Genomic DNA, 17,932 nt, shown 5'->3' on the forward strand with positions numbered 1-17,932 from the left:
GTTCTGGATGAGTTGTAGGGTTTAATGGCACAGGCAGGGAGCCCAGCCAACAGCGAGTTGCAGTAATCCAGACGGGAGATGACAAGTGCCTGGATTAGGACCTGCGCCGCTTCCTGTGTGAGGCAGGGTCGTACTCTGCGGATGTTGTAGAGCATGAACCTACAGGAACGGGCCACCGCCTTGATGTTAGTTGAGAACGACAGGGTGTTGTCCAGGATCACGCCAAGGTTCTTAGCGCTCTGGGAGGAGGACACAATGGAGTTGTCAACCGTGATGGCGAGATCATGGAACGGGCAGTCCTTCCCCGGGAGGAAGAGCAGCTCCGTCTTGCCGAGGTTCAGCTTGAGGTGGTGATCCGTCATCCACACGGATATGTCTGCCAGACATGCAGAGATGCGATTCGCCACCTGGTCATCAGAAGGGGAAAGGAGAAGATTAATTGTGTGTCGTCTGCATAGCAATGATAGGAGAGACCATGTGAGGTTATGACAGAGCCAAGTGACTTGGTGTATAGCGAGAATAGGAGAGGGCCTAGAACAGAGCCCTGGGGGACACCAGTGGTGAGAGCACGTGGTGTGGAGACGGATTCTCGCCACGCCACCTGGTAGGAGCGACCTGTCAGGTAGGACGCAATCAAGCGTGGGCCGCGCCGGAGATGCCCAACTCGGAGAGGGTGGAGAGGAGGATCTGATGGTTCACAGTATCGAAGGCAGCCGATAGGTCTAGAAGGATGAGAGCAGAGGAGAGAGAGTTAGCTTTAGCAGTGCGGAGCGCCTCCGTGATACAGAGAAGAGCAGTCTCAGTTGAATGACTAGTCTTGAAACCTGACTGATTTGGATCAAGAAGGTCATTCTGAGAGAGATAGCGGGAGAGCTGGCCAAGGACGGCACGTTCAAGAGTTTTGGAGAGAAAAGAAAGAAGGGATACTGGTCTGTAGTTGTTGACATCGGAGGGATCGAGTGTAGGTTTTTTCAGAAGGGGTGCAACTCTCGCTCTCTTGAAGACGGAAGGGACGTAGCCAGCGGTCAGGGATGAGTTGATGAGCGAGGTGAGGTAAGGGAGGAGGTCTCCGGAAATGGTCTGGAGAAGAGAGGAGGGGATAGGGTCAAGCGGGCAGGTTGTAGGGCGGCCGGCCGTCACAAGACGCGAGATTTCATCTGGAGAGAGAGGGGAGAAAGAGGTCAGAGCACAGGGTAGGGCAGTGTGAGCAGAACCAGCGGTGTCGTTTGACTTAGCAAACGAGGATCGGATGTCGTCGACCTTCTTTTCAAAATGGTTGACGAAGTCATCTGCAGAGAGGAGGAGGGGGGAGGGGGAGGAGGATTCAGGAGGGAGGAGAAGGTTGCAAAGAGCTTCCTAGGGTTAGAGGCAGATGCTTGGAATTTAGTGTGGTAGAAAGTGGCTTTAGCAGCAGAGAGAGAAGAGGAAAATGTAGAGAGGAGGGAGTGAAAGGATGTCAGGTCCGCAGGGAGGCGAGTTTTCCTCCATTTCCGCTCGGCTGCCCGGAGCCCTGTTCTGTGAGCTCGCAATGAGTCGTCGAGCCACGGAGGCGGGAGGGAGGACCGAGCCGGCCTGGAGGATAGGGGACATAGAGAGTCAAAGGATGCAGAAAGGGAGGAGAGGAGGGTTGAGGAGGCAGAATCAGGAGATAGGTTGGAGAAGGTTTGAGCAGAGGGAAGAGATGATAGGATGGAAGAGGAGAGAGTAGCGGGGAGAGAGAGCGAAGGTTGGGACGGCGCGATACCATCCGAGTAGGGGCAGTGTGGGAAGTGTTGGATGAGAGCGAGAGGGAAAAGGATACAAGGTAGTGGTCGGAGACTTGGAGGGGAGTTGCAACGAGGTTAGTGGAAGAACAGCATCTAGTAAAGATGAGGTCGAGCGTATTTCCTGCCTTGTGAGTAGGGGGGAAGGTGAGAGGGTGAGGTCAAAAGAGGAGAGGAGTGGAAAGAAGGAGGCAGAGAGGAATGAGTCAAAGGTAGGCGTGGGGAGGTTAAAGTCGCCCAGAACTGTGAGAGGTGAGCCGTCCTCAGGAAAGGAGCTTATCAAGGCATCAAGCTCATTGATGAACTCTCCGAGGGAACCTGGAGGGCGATAAATGATAAGGATGTTAAGCTTGAAAGGGCTGGTAACTGTGACAGCATGGAATTCAAAGGAGGCGATAGACAGATGGGTAAGGGGAGAAAGAGAGAATGACCACTTGGGAGAGATGAGGATCCCGGTGCCACCACCCCGCTGACCAGAAGCTCTCGGGGTGTGCGAGAACACGTGGGCAGACGAAGAGAGAGCAGTAGGAGTAGCAGTGTTGTCTGTGGTGATCCATGTTTCCGTCAGTGCCAAGAAGTCGAGGGACTGGAGGGAGACATAGGCGGAGATGAACTCTGCCTTGTTGGCCGCAGATCGGCAGTTCCAGAGGCTACCGGAGACCTGGAACTCCACGTGGGTCGTGCGCGCTGGGACCACCAGATTAGGGTGGCCGCGGCCACGCGGTGTGGAGCGTTTGTATGGTCTGTGCAGAGAGGAGAGAACAGGGATAGACAGACACATAGTTGACAGGCTACACAAGAGGCTACGCTAATGCAAAGGAGATTGGAATGACAAGTGGACTACACGTCACGAGTGTTCAGAGAGTTAAGCTTACGTAGCAAGAATCTTATTGACTAAAATGATTAAAATGATACAGTACTGCTGAAGTAGGCTAGCTGGCAGAGGCTGCGTTGTTGACTAAGTAGGCTAGTTGGCATTGGCTGCGTTGTTGACACTACACTAATCAAGTCGTTCCGTTGAGTGTAATAGTTTCTACTGTGCTGCTATTCGGGGCTAGCTGGCTAGCTAGCAGTGATGATTACGTTACGTTGCGTTGAAAGAACGACAATAGCTGGCTAGTTAACCTAGGAAATCGCTCTAGACTACACAATTATCTTTGATACAAAGACGGCTATGTAGCTAGCTATGTAGCTAGCTACGATCAAACAAATCAAGCCGTTGTACTGTAATGAAATGAAATGAAAAATGTGATACTACCTGTGGAGCGAAGCGAAATGCGACCGGATTGTTGAGTGCAGAAGTTCTGTTCGGTAGACGTTGGCTAGCTGTTGGCTAGCTAGCAGAGTCTCCTATGTTAAGGACGACATAAAACTACACACTCTAAACTACACAATTATCTTGGGTACGAAGACAGCAAAGACAACTATGTAGCTAGCTAACACTACACTAATCAAGTCGTTCAGTTGAGTGTAATAGTTGTGCTGCTAATCGGTAGACGGTGGACTAGCTAACGGTGGACGTTAGCTAGCTGGCTAGCTGCAGGGCAGTGTAGACTGCGTTAGGACGACGAAATACGATAATTACGCAATTATCTATGATACAAAGACGGCTGTGTAGCTAGCTAAGAAGGAATTGCTAAGATTAGACAAATCAAACCGTTGTACTATAATGAAATGTAATGAAATGTAATACTACCTGCGGACCGAGTGCAGATGCGAGTGCAGATGCGACCGCTCGCTCCAACCCGGAAGCTACACCGGAACACCCAAGGACATTCAGAGAATTGTCCCGAAGCCACCCCTGCATTGTCTTCGCTGTGTGCTTAGGGTCGTTGTCCTGTTGGAAGGTGAACCTTCACCCCAGTCTGAGGTCCTGAGTGCTCTGCAGCAGGTTTTCATCAAGTATCTCTGTACTCTGTCGCAACCGGCCGCGATCGGGAGGTCCGTGGGGCGACGCACATTTGGCCTAGCGTCGTCCGGGTTAGGGAGGGCTTGGCCGGTAGGGATATCCTTGTCTCATCGTGCGGCTGGCTTCCGGATTGGATGCGCGCTGTGTTAAGAAGCAGTGTGGCTTGGTTGGGTTGTGTATCGGAGGACGCATGACTTTCAACCTTCATCTCCCCCGAGCCCGTAAGGGAGTTATAGTGATGAGACAAGATAGTAGCTACTAAAACAATTGGATACCACGAAATTGGGGAGAAAAAGGGCGAAAAAATATATATATATATTTTTTTTACAAGTATCTCTGTACTTTGCTCTGTTCATCTTTCCCTTGATCAGAACTAGTCAACCAGTCCCTGCCACTGAAAAACATCCCCACAGCATGCTGCCACCACCACGCGTCACCGTAGGGATGGTGCCAGGTCCCGACGTGACGCTTGGCATTCAGGCCACAGAGTTCAATCATGGTTTCATCGCATCAGAGAATCTTGGTTCTCATAGTCAGAGTCCTTTAGGTGCCTTTTGGCAAACTCCAAGCGGGCGGTCACGTGCCTTTTACTGAAGCTTTTGTCTGGCCACTCTACCAAGGCCTGATTGGTAGAGTGCTGCAGAGACGGGAGAACCTTTCAGAAGGACAACCATCTCCACAGAGAAATTCTAGTGCTCTGTCAGAGTGACCATCGGGTTATTGGCTCTTCACCCCAGATTGCTCAGTTTGGCCGGGTGGTCAGCTCTGGGAAGAGTCTTCGTGGTTCCACTGTGTTCTCAGGGACTTTCAATGCTGCATAAATGTTTTAGTACCCTTCCCCATATCTGTGCTTCGACACAATCCTATCTCGGAGCTTGACAGACAGTTCCTTCGACCTCATGGCTTGGTTTTTGCTCTGACATGCACTGTCAACTGTGAGACCTTTATATAGACAGGTGTGTGGCTTTCCAAATCATGTCCAATCAATTGAATTTACCATAGGTGGACTCCAATCAAGTTGTAGAAACATCTCAAGGATGATCCATAGAAACAGGATGCACCTGAGCTCAATTTCAATTCACATAGCAATGGGTCTGAATACTTAAGGTATATGACTTTTATTTTTCATAAACTTTGTCAAAAATGTCTAAAAACCTGTCATTATGGGCTATTGTGTGTAGATTGGGGAGGAAAAACAATAATTGAATCCATTTTAGAACGAGGCTTTAATAAAACAAACTATTGAAAAAGTCAAGGGGTCTGCATACTTTCCGAATGCACTGGAAGATTCCTCTGACACTACTGCAAGAAATGTAATCCCCTGATTTTCATCCATCCCTGGGATTTGATCTTTTTTATTTAACCAGGTAGGCTAGTTCAGAACAAGTTCTCATTTACAACTGCGACCTGGCCAAGATAAAGCAAAGCAGTGCAACAGAAACAAAGTAATTACAATTCAGCAGATTAACTCTGGAGTGATAGATGAGAAGATGGTGTGTAAGTAGTGATACTGGTGTGCATAAGAGCAGCAAAGTAAATAAAAACAATATGGGGATGAGGTAGGTAGATTGGGTGGGCTATTTACAGATGGACTATGTACAGCTGCAGCGATCGGTTAGCTGCTCAGATAGCTGATGTTTAAAGTTAGTGAGGGAAATGTAAGTCTCCAGCGATTTTTGCAATTCGTTCCAGTCACTGGCAGCAGAGAACTGGAAGGAATGGCAGCCAAATGAGGTGTTGGCTTTGGGGATGACCAGTGAGATATATCTGCTGGAGCGTGTGCTACGGATGGGTGTTGTTATCGTGACCAGTGAGCTGAGATAAGTCTATGCTAGTGTAACAGTATAGACTTTACGTCCGTCCCCTCGCCCCGACCTGGGCGTGAACCAGGGACGCTCTGCACACGTCAACAGTCACCCTCAAAGCATTGTTAACCATCGCTCCACAAAAGCTGCGGCTCTTGCAGAGCAAGGGGAACCACTACTTCAGGGTCTCAGAGCAAGTGATATCACCGATTGAAATGCCACTAGCGCGCACCACCGCTAACTAGCTAGCCATTTCACATCGGCTACACTAGGTAAAGTTCCGCTTTATAGATGACCTGGGGTCAGTGGGTCTGGCGATGAACATGTAGCGAGGGCCAGCCGACTAAAGCATACAGGTCGCAGTGGTGGGTGGTATAAGGCGCTTTGGTAACAAAACAGATGGCACTGTGATAGACTACATACAATTTGCTGAGTAGAGTATTGGAAGCTATTTTGTAGATGACGTCGCCGAAGTCGAGGATCGGTAGGATAGTCAGTTTTACTAGGGTAAGTTTGGCGGCGTGAGTGAAGGAGGCTTTGTTGCGAAATAGAAAGACGATTCTAGATTTGATTTTGGATTGGAGATGTTTGATATGAGTCTGGAAGGAGAGTTTACAGTCTAGCCAGACACCTAGGTACTTATAGATGTCCACATATTCTAGGTCAGGACCGTCCAGAGTAGTGATGCTAGTCGGGCGGGCGGGTGCGAGCAGCAAATGGTTGAAAAGCATGCATTTGGTTTTACTAGCATTTAAGAGCAGTTGGAGGCCACGGAAGGAATGTTGTAAGGCATTGAACCTCGTTTGGAGGTTAGTTAACACCATGTCCAAAGAAGGGCCAGATGTATACAGAATGGGGTCGTCTGTGTAGAGGTGGATCAGGGAATCATACGCAGCAAGAGCGACATCGTTGATATATACAGAGAAAAGAGTCGGCCCGAGAATTGAACCCTGTGGTACCCCCATAGAGACTGCCAGAGGTCCGGACAACAGGCCCTCCGATTTGACACACTGACATCATCTGCTCTGCGAAGTAGTTGGTGAACCAGGCGAGGCAGTCATTAGAAAAACCAAGGCTATTGAGTCTGCCGATAAGAATATGGTGATTGACAGAGTCGAAAGCCTTGGCCAGGTCGATGAAGACTGCTGCACAGTACTGTCTCTTATCAATGGCGGTTATGATATCGTTTAGTACCTTCAGCTTGGCTGAGGTGCACACATGTCCAGCTCGGAAACCGGATTGCACAGCGGAGAAGGTACGGTGGGATTCGAAATAGTCAGTGATCTGTTTATTAACATTGCTTTCAAAGACTTTAGAAAGGCAGGGTAGGATGGATATAGGTCTATAACAGTTTGGGTCTAGAGTGTCATCCCCTTTGAAGAGAGGGATGACCGCGGCAGCTTTCCAATCTTTAGGGATCTCGGACGATACAAAAGAGGTTGAAAAGACTGGTAATAGGGATTGCAACAATGGCGGCGGATAATTTTAGAAAGAGGGTCCACATTGTCTAGCCCAGCTGATTTGTACAGGTCCAGGTTTTGCAGCTCTTTCAGAACATCTGTGATATGGATTTGGGTGAAGCTCAGGCAAGTAGCTGCGGGGGGGTGAAGAGCTGTTGGCCGGGGTTGGGGTAGCCAGCGCCCGCTAGTGGCGCAGGGGACTCCTGGAGGAGCTACCAAAGCATGTAACTCCCTCACTGACGTACAAAGGGAGGAGGTTGTGTGTGTGTAATGTCATATACACAAGTGTAAGGGTGTGTGTGTGTGTATGTGTGCCCTCCCCTGGAGCGTAAAGGGGATTATTCGCCACAAGGCCAGGCAAATACGAGTCTGGAGGAAAAACAGTGAAGACCTGAATGTGGTCCAATGCAAACAGCCAAAGATAATACCCAATCTGGCCTTCCCATCCCCGCAATGAGCTCATCCTCAACTATGTGCTCAGTCCATGTTCTGTTGATCTATGAGTAAGTAAAAGAATGGGGTTTAGGATGGATGTGTTTTGGTGGTACAGAGGTGGGTACATGCTGTTTTCTTTTGGTGGGTTTGGGAGATGTGTTTTGATGGTCTAAAAGTGGGTACACTTGCAGTAGCCAGCTCCACTTAAAAGGGCAACTCAAGCCATTTATACTGAACAAAAATATTTCAACGAGTTCACTAAGTCACAGTTAATAGAAGAAAATCAGTCAATTGAAATAAATTCATGAGGCCCTAATCTATGGATTTAACATGACTGGGCAGGGTCTCAATCAGAATACATTTTCCCCACAAAAGGGCTTTATTACAGACAGAAATACTCTTCCGTTTCATCAGCCGTCCGGCTGGCTGGTCTCAGACAATCCCGCAGGTGAAGAAGCCGGATGGGGAGGTCCTGAGCTGGCGTGGTTACACATGGTCTGCAGTTGTGAGGCCGTACTGACAAATTCTCTAAAGCTACATTGGAGGTGGCTTATAATAGAGAAATAAACAAAATTATCTGGCAACAGCTCTGGTGGACATTCCTGTAGTCAGCATGCCAATTGTACGCTCCCTCGAGACATCTGTGGCATTGTGTTGTGTGACAAAACTGCACATTTTAGAGCGGCCTTTCATTGTCCCCAGCACAAGGAGTACCTGTGTAATGAACAGCTTCTTGATATGCCACACGTGTCAGGGTGAGGGATTATCTTGGCAAAGGAGAAATGCTCACTAATAGGGATGTAACCAAATTTGTGCACAAAATTTGAGAGAAATAAGCGTTTTGTGCGTGTGAAACTTTTCTGGGATGTTTTATTTCAGCTCATGAAACATGGGGCCAACACTTATATTGATAAAAATATAAGTAGTTGACTTACAAACAGGGAGTTGACAGACAAACAGAGCTGGCTTGACAAACTGGAGAGGCCATACCGGGTACCTGGTGAAGGTACAGTAGATATACTCTGGGCCGTGTTCATTTGGGCATGCAACAGAAACCGTTTTAAAATGTAAATGATCAAGTCCAAGTAACTGTTTCAGTCCCTTTTCTTCCGGTTGGTGCCTAAAGAACACAACCCTAGATTATATTGGCAAATGTCTATGCCAATCCCACATTTAGAGCTGGTGTGGGCACCCTGAGGGAGATTATGGTGGCATTTAATCAAGCTACCAACATGCTATCAGATTGAGAAAGTTTATTGGTCTGTAAATTATTAATCTTTCACAGGCCACAACTAGCCTGGTCTCAGATTATTTATTTTCTCCAAATGGCGTGACAATGATCGTAGGAGTTGGTAAGACCGCAAAAACAGAACTGGGGATCAGGCAAGACCACACTACTCCTGAGAGAGAAACACTGAGGGAATTTCACCAGAACTCTTCCAAGTTGTCTGAGGTATTCATGTCTCTTATGAGAATTCCAGAAATAGACAATAGTAGTTGAAGTTGGAGGGGGAAGCTGTCTTGTTACGGGATTATACAAGAAATGTGGGGGTTAAAACTTGTTATGGCTGCAATCCCGATAAGTGTCATCAACAACCGCTGAATAGCATAGCGCTACATACAATAAATATTACTATAAATATTTATATTCATGAAATCACAAGTGCAATATAGGAAAACACAGCTTAGCCTTTTGTTAATACACCTGTCGTGTCAGATTTTGAAATTATGCTTTACAGCGAAAGCAATCCAAGCGTTTGTGTAAGTTTGTCGATCGCACGATAAAACATTCAGTACACTTAACATCAGGTAGCTCCGGTCACGAAAATCAGAAAAGCAATCAAATTAATCGGATGTTTTCACTCACGAGACTCCCAGTTACACAACAAATGTTCCTTTTGTTCCATAAAGATTATTTTTAGATCCAAAATACCTCTGTGTTTGTCGCGTTATGTTCAGAAATCCACAGGAAAGAGTGGTCACGACAACGCAGACGAAAATTCCAAATAGTTTCCATAATGTCCACAGAAACATGTCAAACGTTTTTATAGTCAATCCTCAGGTTGTTTTCAAAATATATAATTGATAATATATCAACCACAAATGTCTTTCACAGTAGGAGAGGGGAAAATAATGGCTGTCCAAATTCTGTTGCGCGAGCAAAACTCATGTGACCACTTGACGCGATGTTATCGTTCTGGCTCATTTTTCAAAATAAAAACCTGAAACTATGTCTGAAGACTGTTGACACCTTGAGGAAGTGATAGGAAAAGGAATCTGGTTCATATCCCTTTAAATCCAGAAATGGGAGGCTATGGAATGTGGAGTTTTCAAAATAGAAGCCACTTCCTGTTTTGATTTTCCTCAGGGTTTCACCTGCAATATCAGTTCTGTTATACTCAGACAATATTTTGACAGTTTTGGAAACTTTAGAGTGTTTTCTATCCAATACTAATAATAATATGCATATATTAGCAACTGAGACTGAGGAGCTGGCTGTTTACAATTGGCACCTTTTCATCCAAGCTACTCAATAATGCCCCTGCAGCCATAAAAGTTAAGGCATACACACACATACAATAAAAACAGACTGCACTGTTCTAAGGGCATAATTTAACTTCAGGTTGACAGTCAGACCACAGGAGGAGAAGATCATCATTTAGACAACTGAGAGAGCATCCAAAGACCATGAAAAACACATTATATTGGAGAGCGCTCTATGCTATTGTAAAAAACATGAAAACATGCTCAGTCAGTCAGTAGCAGTGCTGGCCAAAGCAGACATCTCTAGAGATGTTCTATAAACACAACCTTTGGCAGAAGTCCTCCCTATTAGAATAGGATATTGGATTGTGAGGATGTTATTACTTCAGCTTGTTATTTCGACACAAGGTTCCCACTCATACAGCCAGACAAAAGGGATGCAAAGAGCACAAACTCCCAAGGACGAATACTGACAGAACAGGTTGATGGACGTCAAACGAGGGCTATAGGTGACGTCCAGGCCTCCGAGGATGGAATCTCGCTCTCAAAAAGGACAACTATACTGAAGTCACTCACTATCATTAATTTCACCACAGGATCCCCAGAGTATTGATCCTGCAGTATCCCTGAGTTGCATAATAACATTGTCACCCACAGCAGACACTATGTCACAGTAGGGCTATTTGGCATCCTAGCATAGCATTATATAATGGTAAGGAGCTGCAGGTGCCTGGTGGACCAACACTGGAAAAGGAAGTGCAAAGTCACAGTCAAAATAGAATTCAACTGTACACAGACATTAGCAAATAATATGCCTTAGTATGCAATGAATTATTTGGTACATGGCAATTTAACCTGAAATGTTATTTTTATGTGCACTACATCAACATGCCCGGCCTTTAATCTGCAACAAGGGAATTTGATTGTAAACATCTTTTGGGAAATGCACATACTGTTTTTTAATGCGGATTTGAGAATAATCACATGAAAATCTGTCGGCCAATTGGATGGAAACCTAGCTACAGACAGCACAAGACAAGCTTGCTGGGGTAAATCAATGTGAAATCTCAAAATAGTGTGTAGATCTATAATGGACAGTAGCCTAATACACCTGATTGAAACTAATAACATAGAGGTACACAAATCAAGCCTCACATCAAGATTCAAGATCAGAAAGTGTCAGAAAACATTCTGAAACAGATTCTCTCACACAAACTTTTGCGTGATATTGAACAACCATTTTTTTAAATAGTCAAACAATAGCCTCAACTGGGTTCAATGAACAACCTAGTTAACAAGAGATGGGGACGTTGTAAAACGACTGCAACTGGAGACTTTGATCCTATGAACACACCTCTGTCAGCAGTACCACAGAGCCATGGCCTGCAATCCAATAAAGACAAAACGTAGTAGGCCTGTTATCCAACAAGTAGGCTAGGCTACCAATACAGTCCCTGCTGGGGTCATTAGCTGGTTATGGGGAAAGCCCCATACCGGCGTGTTGTGTGGTTTTTGTCCTAGCACTACACAGCTGATTCAAATAATCAAATTTTGATTATGATTTGGTTATTTTAAAATCAACTGTGTAGTACTAGGTAAAAAAAACGTGCACCCCTTGGGATCCACTGGACCGAGTTTGGAAACGTTGCCCTATACCTTTAAATGCACGAACACTACTAGAGTTAAGAAGTCTCCTGTGTTGACGAATTAGTAGACTAGAGGGAGACATAAGTAGGTATCCTAAAACGGCAGTGCTGCACTCAGGTAATTCGCCCCTCACTCGGCGAATCACGACAACCGCCCAACAGAATAAAGTCGGCTTCAATTGCTTTCACTTACTTTATGAAGTAGCCGGCCCCTTCGTCCGTGAAACCCTCTTCCCATCCTCGAGGTAAATCTGCAATGGGCGAGTAGAAATAAGGTGCGTTACCTTGGAGAGTAGGCGCCTTCTGTGAAAGTTTTCTGCTTCATTGGGCTATATCAACAACGCACAAAAATCAAACCGTTTTATTCTGCAATGTAAACCGCACCAATAGTCTGCTGGTCAAATGCATTAGAGACGAATACATGCATACCTGACCGTATCATATGTCCGGAATTGACAGGTTCGCCCGTTCGCGGATGGAGCCAAGTAGTAGTGCTCGTTTCATCGCTGCCAGAAAGACAAAAACACCTGTTAGAGGCAAGAAACACTCGACAAGCGAACTCTCATTAAAGATGCAGAAAGAACGACCACATTTGTATTTCGCCGACTCACTGAACGAAAAACACTCTGCCATCTCCGCAGACACCGAAAGACCATTGCTCAGGTAAGGTGTCGCGCCCAAACGGCGCCGCCATGATCCCGTTCTGAAGTCCTATTTCGTTCACTCTCCACTACATAGTCTCCAAGGAGATCGAGCCCAATGTTTACCGCTAGGGCGAAGAGACTATTAAAGGGGAGGCCTTTCGGCCAGTCAGTTGACGGATAAATGAGAGTACTTTCCTCCGCCGATATAAAATAGAATGATGCATGAATTAAAGTTATTCAATTGGAAACAAAGTTTACAGCGGTTTTGCATAATCTAAGGTTTTGTAGGTATGGTCTACACGTGTAGTGCAAATATGTCAATGATTTAACAGGAATTGCGACTGTAGTATTAGGGTCTATTTCCATAATATTATTTAGAAATGGCCTAATTTGCTCAAAGTATTTTTAGAGGCGTTTCTTAATTTACGATTGTCCCCATAATAATCTATGCATTGGAATCTATGCAATTAGACATCAAAGGCAGAACCAGTGCCAAACAAAAATTTAATAAATACAACCGGTTAAAATTAGGCTAAAACAAGGATTAAAAGTACAAACATTTAACTAAACCAAATGCTCTCCTCTGTCCTTGCTTCCAACTAGCAACTAACTACTGCTGCTTCTTCTATTCATTTTAATGGAGGTTGGCATCCAATAAATGTTGCATTACCGCCACCTAGACTGGTGTATACTTTGCTTGAAAATAAAACAAATACCCTACCATCTAACCCTACACACTAAAAACCTGGGGCACAACTTTGGTTTTAGAAGTAGAGGAGACATAACCAGGTGGGTGTCTGAGGGTCCTCCCTCAGAATTTCTTTGGGCACATAAAGCTCATTTCCTACATTTCTACACAATTTACTATGACCCCTTTGTGGTCACTTTTATAGAAAAAAGAATATATTTTTCTAAACATTTCACCATGAATGTGGATGCTACCATGATTATGGATAATCCTGAATTAATTGTGAATAATGAGGTGACCAAGAACCTGATGGTCACTCTGACAGAGCTCTAGAGTGCCTCTGTGGAGATGGGAGAACCTTCCAGAAGGACAACCATCTTTGCAGCACTATACCAATCAGGCCTTTTATGGTTAAGTGGCAAGACGAAAGCCACTCTTCAGTAAATGACACGTGACAGCCCACTTGGAGTTTGCCAAAAGGCACCTAAAGGACTCTCAGACCATGAGAAACAAGATTCTCTGGTCGGATAAAACCAAGATTGAACTCTTTGGCCTGAATGCCAAGCATCACGTCTAGAGAACCTGGCAGCGTCATGCTGTGTGGATGTTTTTCATCGGTAGAGACTAGGAGGCTAGTCAGGATCGAGGCAAAGATGAACGGAGCAAAGTACAGAGCGATCCTTGATGAAAACCTGCTGCAGAGCACTCAGGACCCCAGACTGGGGTGAAGGTTCACCTTCCATCAGGACAACGACCCGACGCACACAGCCAAGACAACGCAGGAGTGGCTTCAGGACAAGTCCTTGAGTGGCACAGCCAGAGCCCGGACCCGAACCCAATCTTACATCTCTGAAGATACCTGAAAATAACTGTGAGACAACACTCCCCATCCAACCTGACAGTGCTTGAGAGGATCTGCAGAGAAGAATAGGAGAAACTTCCCAAATACAGGTGTGCCAAGCTTGTAGCATCATATCCAAGAAGACTCGGCTGTAATCGAAGCCAAAGGTGCTCAAAGTACTGAGTAAAGGGTCTGAATACATGTAAATATGATATTTCAGTTTTATTTTTAGCAAACATTTCTAAAAACCTGTTTTTGCTGTGTCATTATGGGGTATTGTGTGTAGATTGAGGGGGGGACTATTTAATACATTTTATAATAAGGCTGTAACCTCACAATGTGGAAAAAGTCAAGGGGTCTAAATACTTTCCGAAGGCCTTGTGTATACTGAATAAAAATAAAAATGGAAAGTGTTGGTTTCATGAGCTGAAATAAAATATCCAAGAAATGCCTAATCTTTTGTGCACAAATTTGTTTACATCCTTGTTAGTGAGAATTTCTCCTTTGCCAAAATAATCCATCCACCTGACAGGTGTGTCATTTCAAGAAGATGATTTAAACAGCATGATCATTACACATGATGCACCTTATGCTGGGTACAATAAAAGGCCACTCTAAAATGTGGACAACAAAATATTGTCACAGATGTGTCAAGTTTTGAGGGAGTGTGCAATTGGCATGCTAACCGCAGGAATGTTCATCAGAGCTGTTGCCAGAGAACTGAATGTTAATTTCTCTACCATAAGCTGCCTCCAAAGTCACTTTAGAGAATTTGACAGTACTTTCACAACCGCAGAACATTTGTAACTACGACAGCCCAGGACCTCCACATCTGGCTTCTTAACCTGTAGGATCATCTGAGACCAGCCACCGGACAGCTGAAGAAACTGTGGATTTGCACAACCTAATTCCTGCACAAACTTTCAAACCGTCTCGGGGAAGCTCATATGTGTGCTCGTCGTCCTCAACAGGATCTTGACCTGACTGCAGTTCAGCGTTGTAACCGAATTCAGTGGACAAATGCTCACCTTCAATGGCCACTGGCTTGCTGGAGAAATGTGCTCTTCATGGATGAATCCCGGTTTCAACTGTACCAGATCGATGTCAGACAGCGTGAATGGCGTTGTGTAGGGGCAAGCGATTTGCTGATGTCAATGTTGTGAACAGAGTGCTCCATGGTGGGGTTATGGTATGGGCAGGCATAAGCTGCATACACAATTGCATTCTATCGATGGAAATATTAATGCACAGGGATACCGTGAGGAGATCCTGAGGCCCATTGTTGCGCTATTCATCTGCCGCCATCACCTCATGTTTCAGCATGATCATGCACAGCTCCATGTCGCATGGATCTATCTGTACACATTTCCTGGAAGCTGAAAATGTCCCAGTTCCTCCATAGCCTGCATACTTACCAGACATGTCATCCACTGAGCATGTTTGGGATGCTCTGGATCGACATGTTCAAGTTCCCACCAATATCCAGTACCTTCGCACAGCCATTGAAGACAAGTGAGACAACATTCCACAGGCCACAATTAAGAAGCTGCTCAACTATTGCTGGGCGGTATACCGTGATGCATTGACCAGTTTGGGTTTTTACTTTACCTTCTATAACAGTATTTGAATGTTTGGTTTATTAAATGTGATATGCTGTGTTTAACGTCCATGTTATAGTTACTTTGCTACTTGAGTCATCTCTCTCTCTCCATGCCGCTTTCCATCTAGCCCCATCCCCTCGAATACAAGACACTTGCGTTCAGCCTGCATGGTGAATGCAACAATGTTGATGACACTTTGCTTCTCAATATAAATCCACTAACATTCTATAATTACACTCAGTTTGTGTTTCTTACATCCGCAAACAGAAAGTGTGTCTTTTTTTTAGCAAGTTGGGCCCAAATCTTGTAAGCCGCTAATCCTAATCGCTAACTAGCTAATAAATGTCCTGAGTCAGAGCAAACTTAATTAGCTATACAGCCTGGTGTAGACTGAAATCAGCATGTTTGTGCAACAATATATTCTAAATCAGAGGAATACGCAAAGCAAGAATGTTAGCTACATGAAGTAGCTAAGAACATTCAATGTAGCCAAAGATTATAAGGTCCCCTAGGAAACACTTATCAACACTTTGGTTCCTACCCTGCCACAATTACTCCTCCCTGGCATTTTCCTTCGTTGTCGGGTCAAACACTGTATTCAGTGCCCACTATTATATTTGAACTATGGAAATAGAATTTGAATAATCTTTCTATGATTCCAACAGTTCACCAAAGTGTTTTGCTCTAAATCGCTAAGTCAAATCGCAAGTGCAACATTTGGTTAAAAATAAGACCTAGATTGTTTGCCCATATCGTGCAGTCCTATGTGGAAATTATCTTAAATATATGCAGAAATATAACAGTATAAAACAAACAGAATGGAGAAAGACACATTGAAATCACATTGAAGTCGGAAGTTTACATACACCTTAGTCAAATACATTTAAACTCAGTTTTTCACAATTCCTGACATTTAATCCTAGTAAAAGTTCCATCTCAGGTCAGTTAAGATCACCACCTTATTTTAAGAGTGTGAAATGTCAGAATAATAGTAGTGATTTATTTCAGCTTTGATTTCTTTCATCACATTCCCAGTGGGTCAGAAGTTTACATACTAATTGAGTGTATTTGGTAGCATTACCTTTTAAAATTGGTCAAACATTTCCGGTAGCCTCCCACAAGCTTCCCACAATAAGTTGGGTGAATTTTGGGCCATTCCTCCTGACAAAGCTGGTGTAACTGAGTCAGGTTTGTAGGCCTCCTTGCTCGCACACGCTTTTTCAGTTCTACCCGCAAATGTTCTATAGGATTTAGGTCAGGGCTTTGTGATGGCCACTCCAATACCTTGACTTTGTTGTCCTTAAGCCATTTTGTCACAACTTTGGAAGTATGCTTGGGGTCATTGTCCATTTTGAAGACCCATTTGCGATCAAGCTTTAACTTCCTGACTTGTCTTGAGATGTTGCTTCAATATATCCACAAAATTTTCCATCCTCATGATGCTATCCATTTTGTGAAGTGCACCAGTCCCTCCTGCAGCAAAGCACCCGCACAACATGATGCTGCCACCCCCGTGCTTCACGGTTGGGATGGTGGTCTTCAGCTTGCAAGCCTCCCCTTTTTTCCTCCAAACATGATGATAGTCATTATGGCCAAACAGTTCTATTTTTGTTTCATCAGACCAGAGAACATTTCTCCAAAAAGTATGATCTTTGTCCCCATGTGCCTAGTGGTTAGAGCGTTGGACTAGTAACCTGAAGGTTGCAAGTTCAAATCCCCGAGTTGACAAGGTACAAATCTGTCGTTCTGCCCCTGAACAGGCAGTTAACCCACTGTTCCTAGGCCGTCATTGAAAATAAGAATTTGTTCTTAACTGACTTGCCTAGGTAAAGTAAAGGTAAAATTAAAATGTGCAGTTGCAAACTTTAGGCTGGCTTTTTTTATGGCGGTTTTGGAGCAGTGGCTTCTTCCTTGCTGAGCGGCCTTTCAGGTTATGTCGATTATAGGACTCATTTTACTGTGGATATAGATACTTTTGTACCCGTTTTCTCCAGCATCTTCACAATGTCCTTTGCTATTGTTCTGGGATTGATTTACACTTTTCACACCAGATTACGTTCAACTCTAGGAGACAGAACGCGTCTACTTCCTGAGCGGTATGATGGCTGTGTGGTCCCATGGTGTTTATACTTGCGTACTATTGTTTGTACAGATGAACGTGGTACCTTCAGGTGTTTGGAAATTTCTCCCAAGGATGAACCAGACTAGTGGAGGTCGACAATTTTATTTCTGAGGTCTTGGCCATCATGTCAAGCAAATAGACACAGAGTTTGAAGGTAGGCCTTGAAATACATCCAGGTACATCTCCAATTGACTCAAGTGATGTCAATTACCCTATCAGAAGCTTCTAAAGCCATGACATCATTTTCTGGAATTTCCAAGCTGTTTAAAGGCACAGTCAATTTAGTTTGTAAACTTCTGACCCATTGGAATTGTGATACAGTGAAATAATCCGTCTGTAAACAATTGTTGGAAAAATTACTTCTCATGCACAAAGTAGATGTCCTAACCGACTTGCCAAAACTATAGTTTGTTAACAAGAAATTTGTGGAGAGGTTGAAAAATGAGTTTTAATGACTCCAACCTAAGTGTATGTAAACTTCCGACTTCAACTGTATGTGTTGCCACCTTAGCGTCACGCACTACTCAAAAAGCA

General features: G+C 44.7%; 1 protein-coding gene across 1 annotated transcript in view; it reads right to left on the reverse strand.

The window, feature by feature from the left end:
• Positions 1 to 12,241, reverse strand: part of LOC115144711 (pleckstrin homology domain-containing family A member 7-like) — a 233,213-nt gene extending 220,972 nt beyond the window's left edge. Inside the window, 3 exon segments of the mRNA XM_065002989.1 lie at positions 11,696 to 11,753; positions 11,932 to 12,008; positions 12,114 to 12,241. Of these exon segments, the coding sequence (XP_064859061.1) occupies positions 11,696 to 11,753; positions 11,932 to 12,008; positions 12,114 to 12,196 (218 nt within the window). The 5' untranslated portion in view covers positions 12,197 to 12,241.
• Between the last annotated feature and the right edge of the window lie 5,691 nt (positions 12,242 to 17,932).

Source organism: Oncorhynchus nerka, linkage group LG17 (assembly GCF_034236695.1).
Source record: "Oncorhynchus nerka isolate Pitt River linkage group LG17, Oner_Uvic_2.0, whole genome shotgun sequence".
In the NCBI taxonomy this organism is placed as follows: domain Eukaryota; kingdom Metazoa; phylum Chordata; class Actinopteri; order Salmoniformes; family Salmonidae; genus Oncorhynchus; species Oncorhynchus nerka.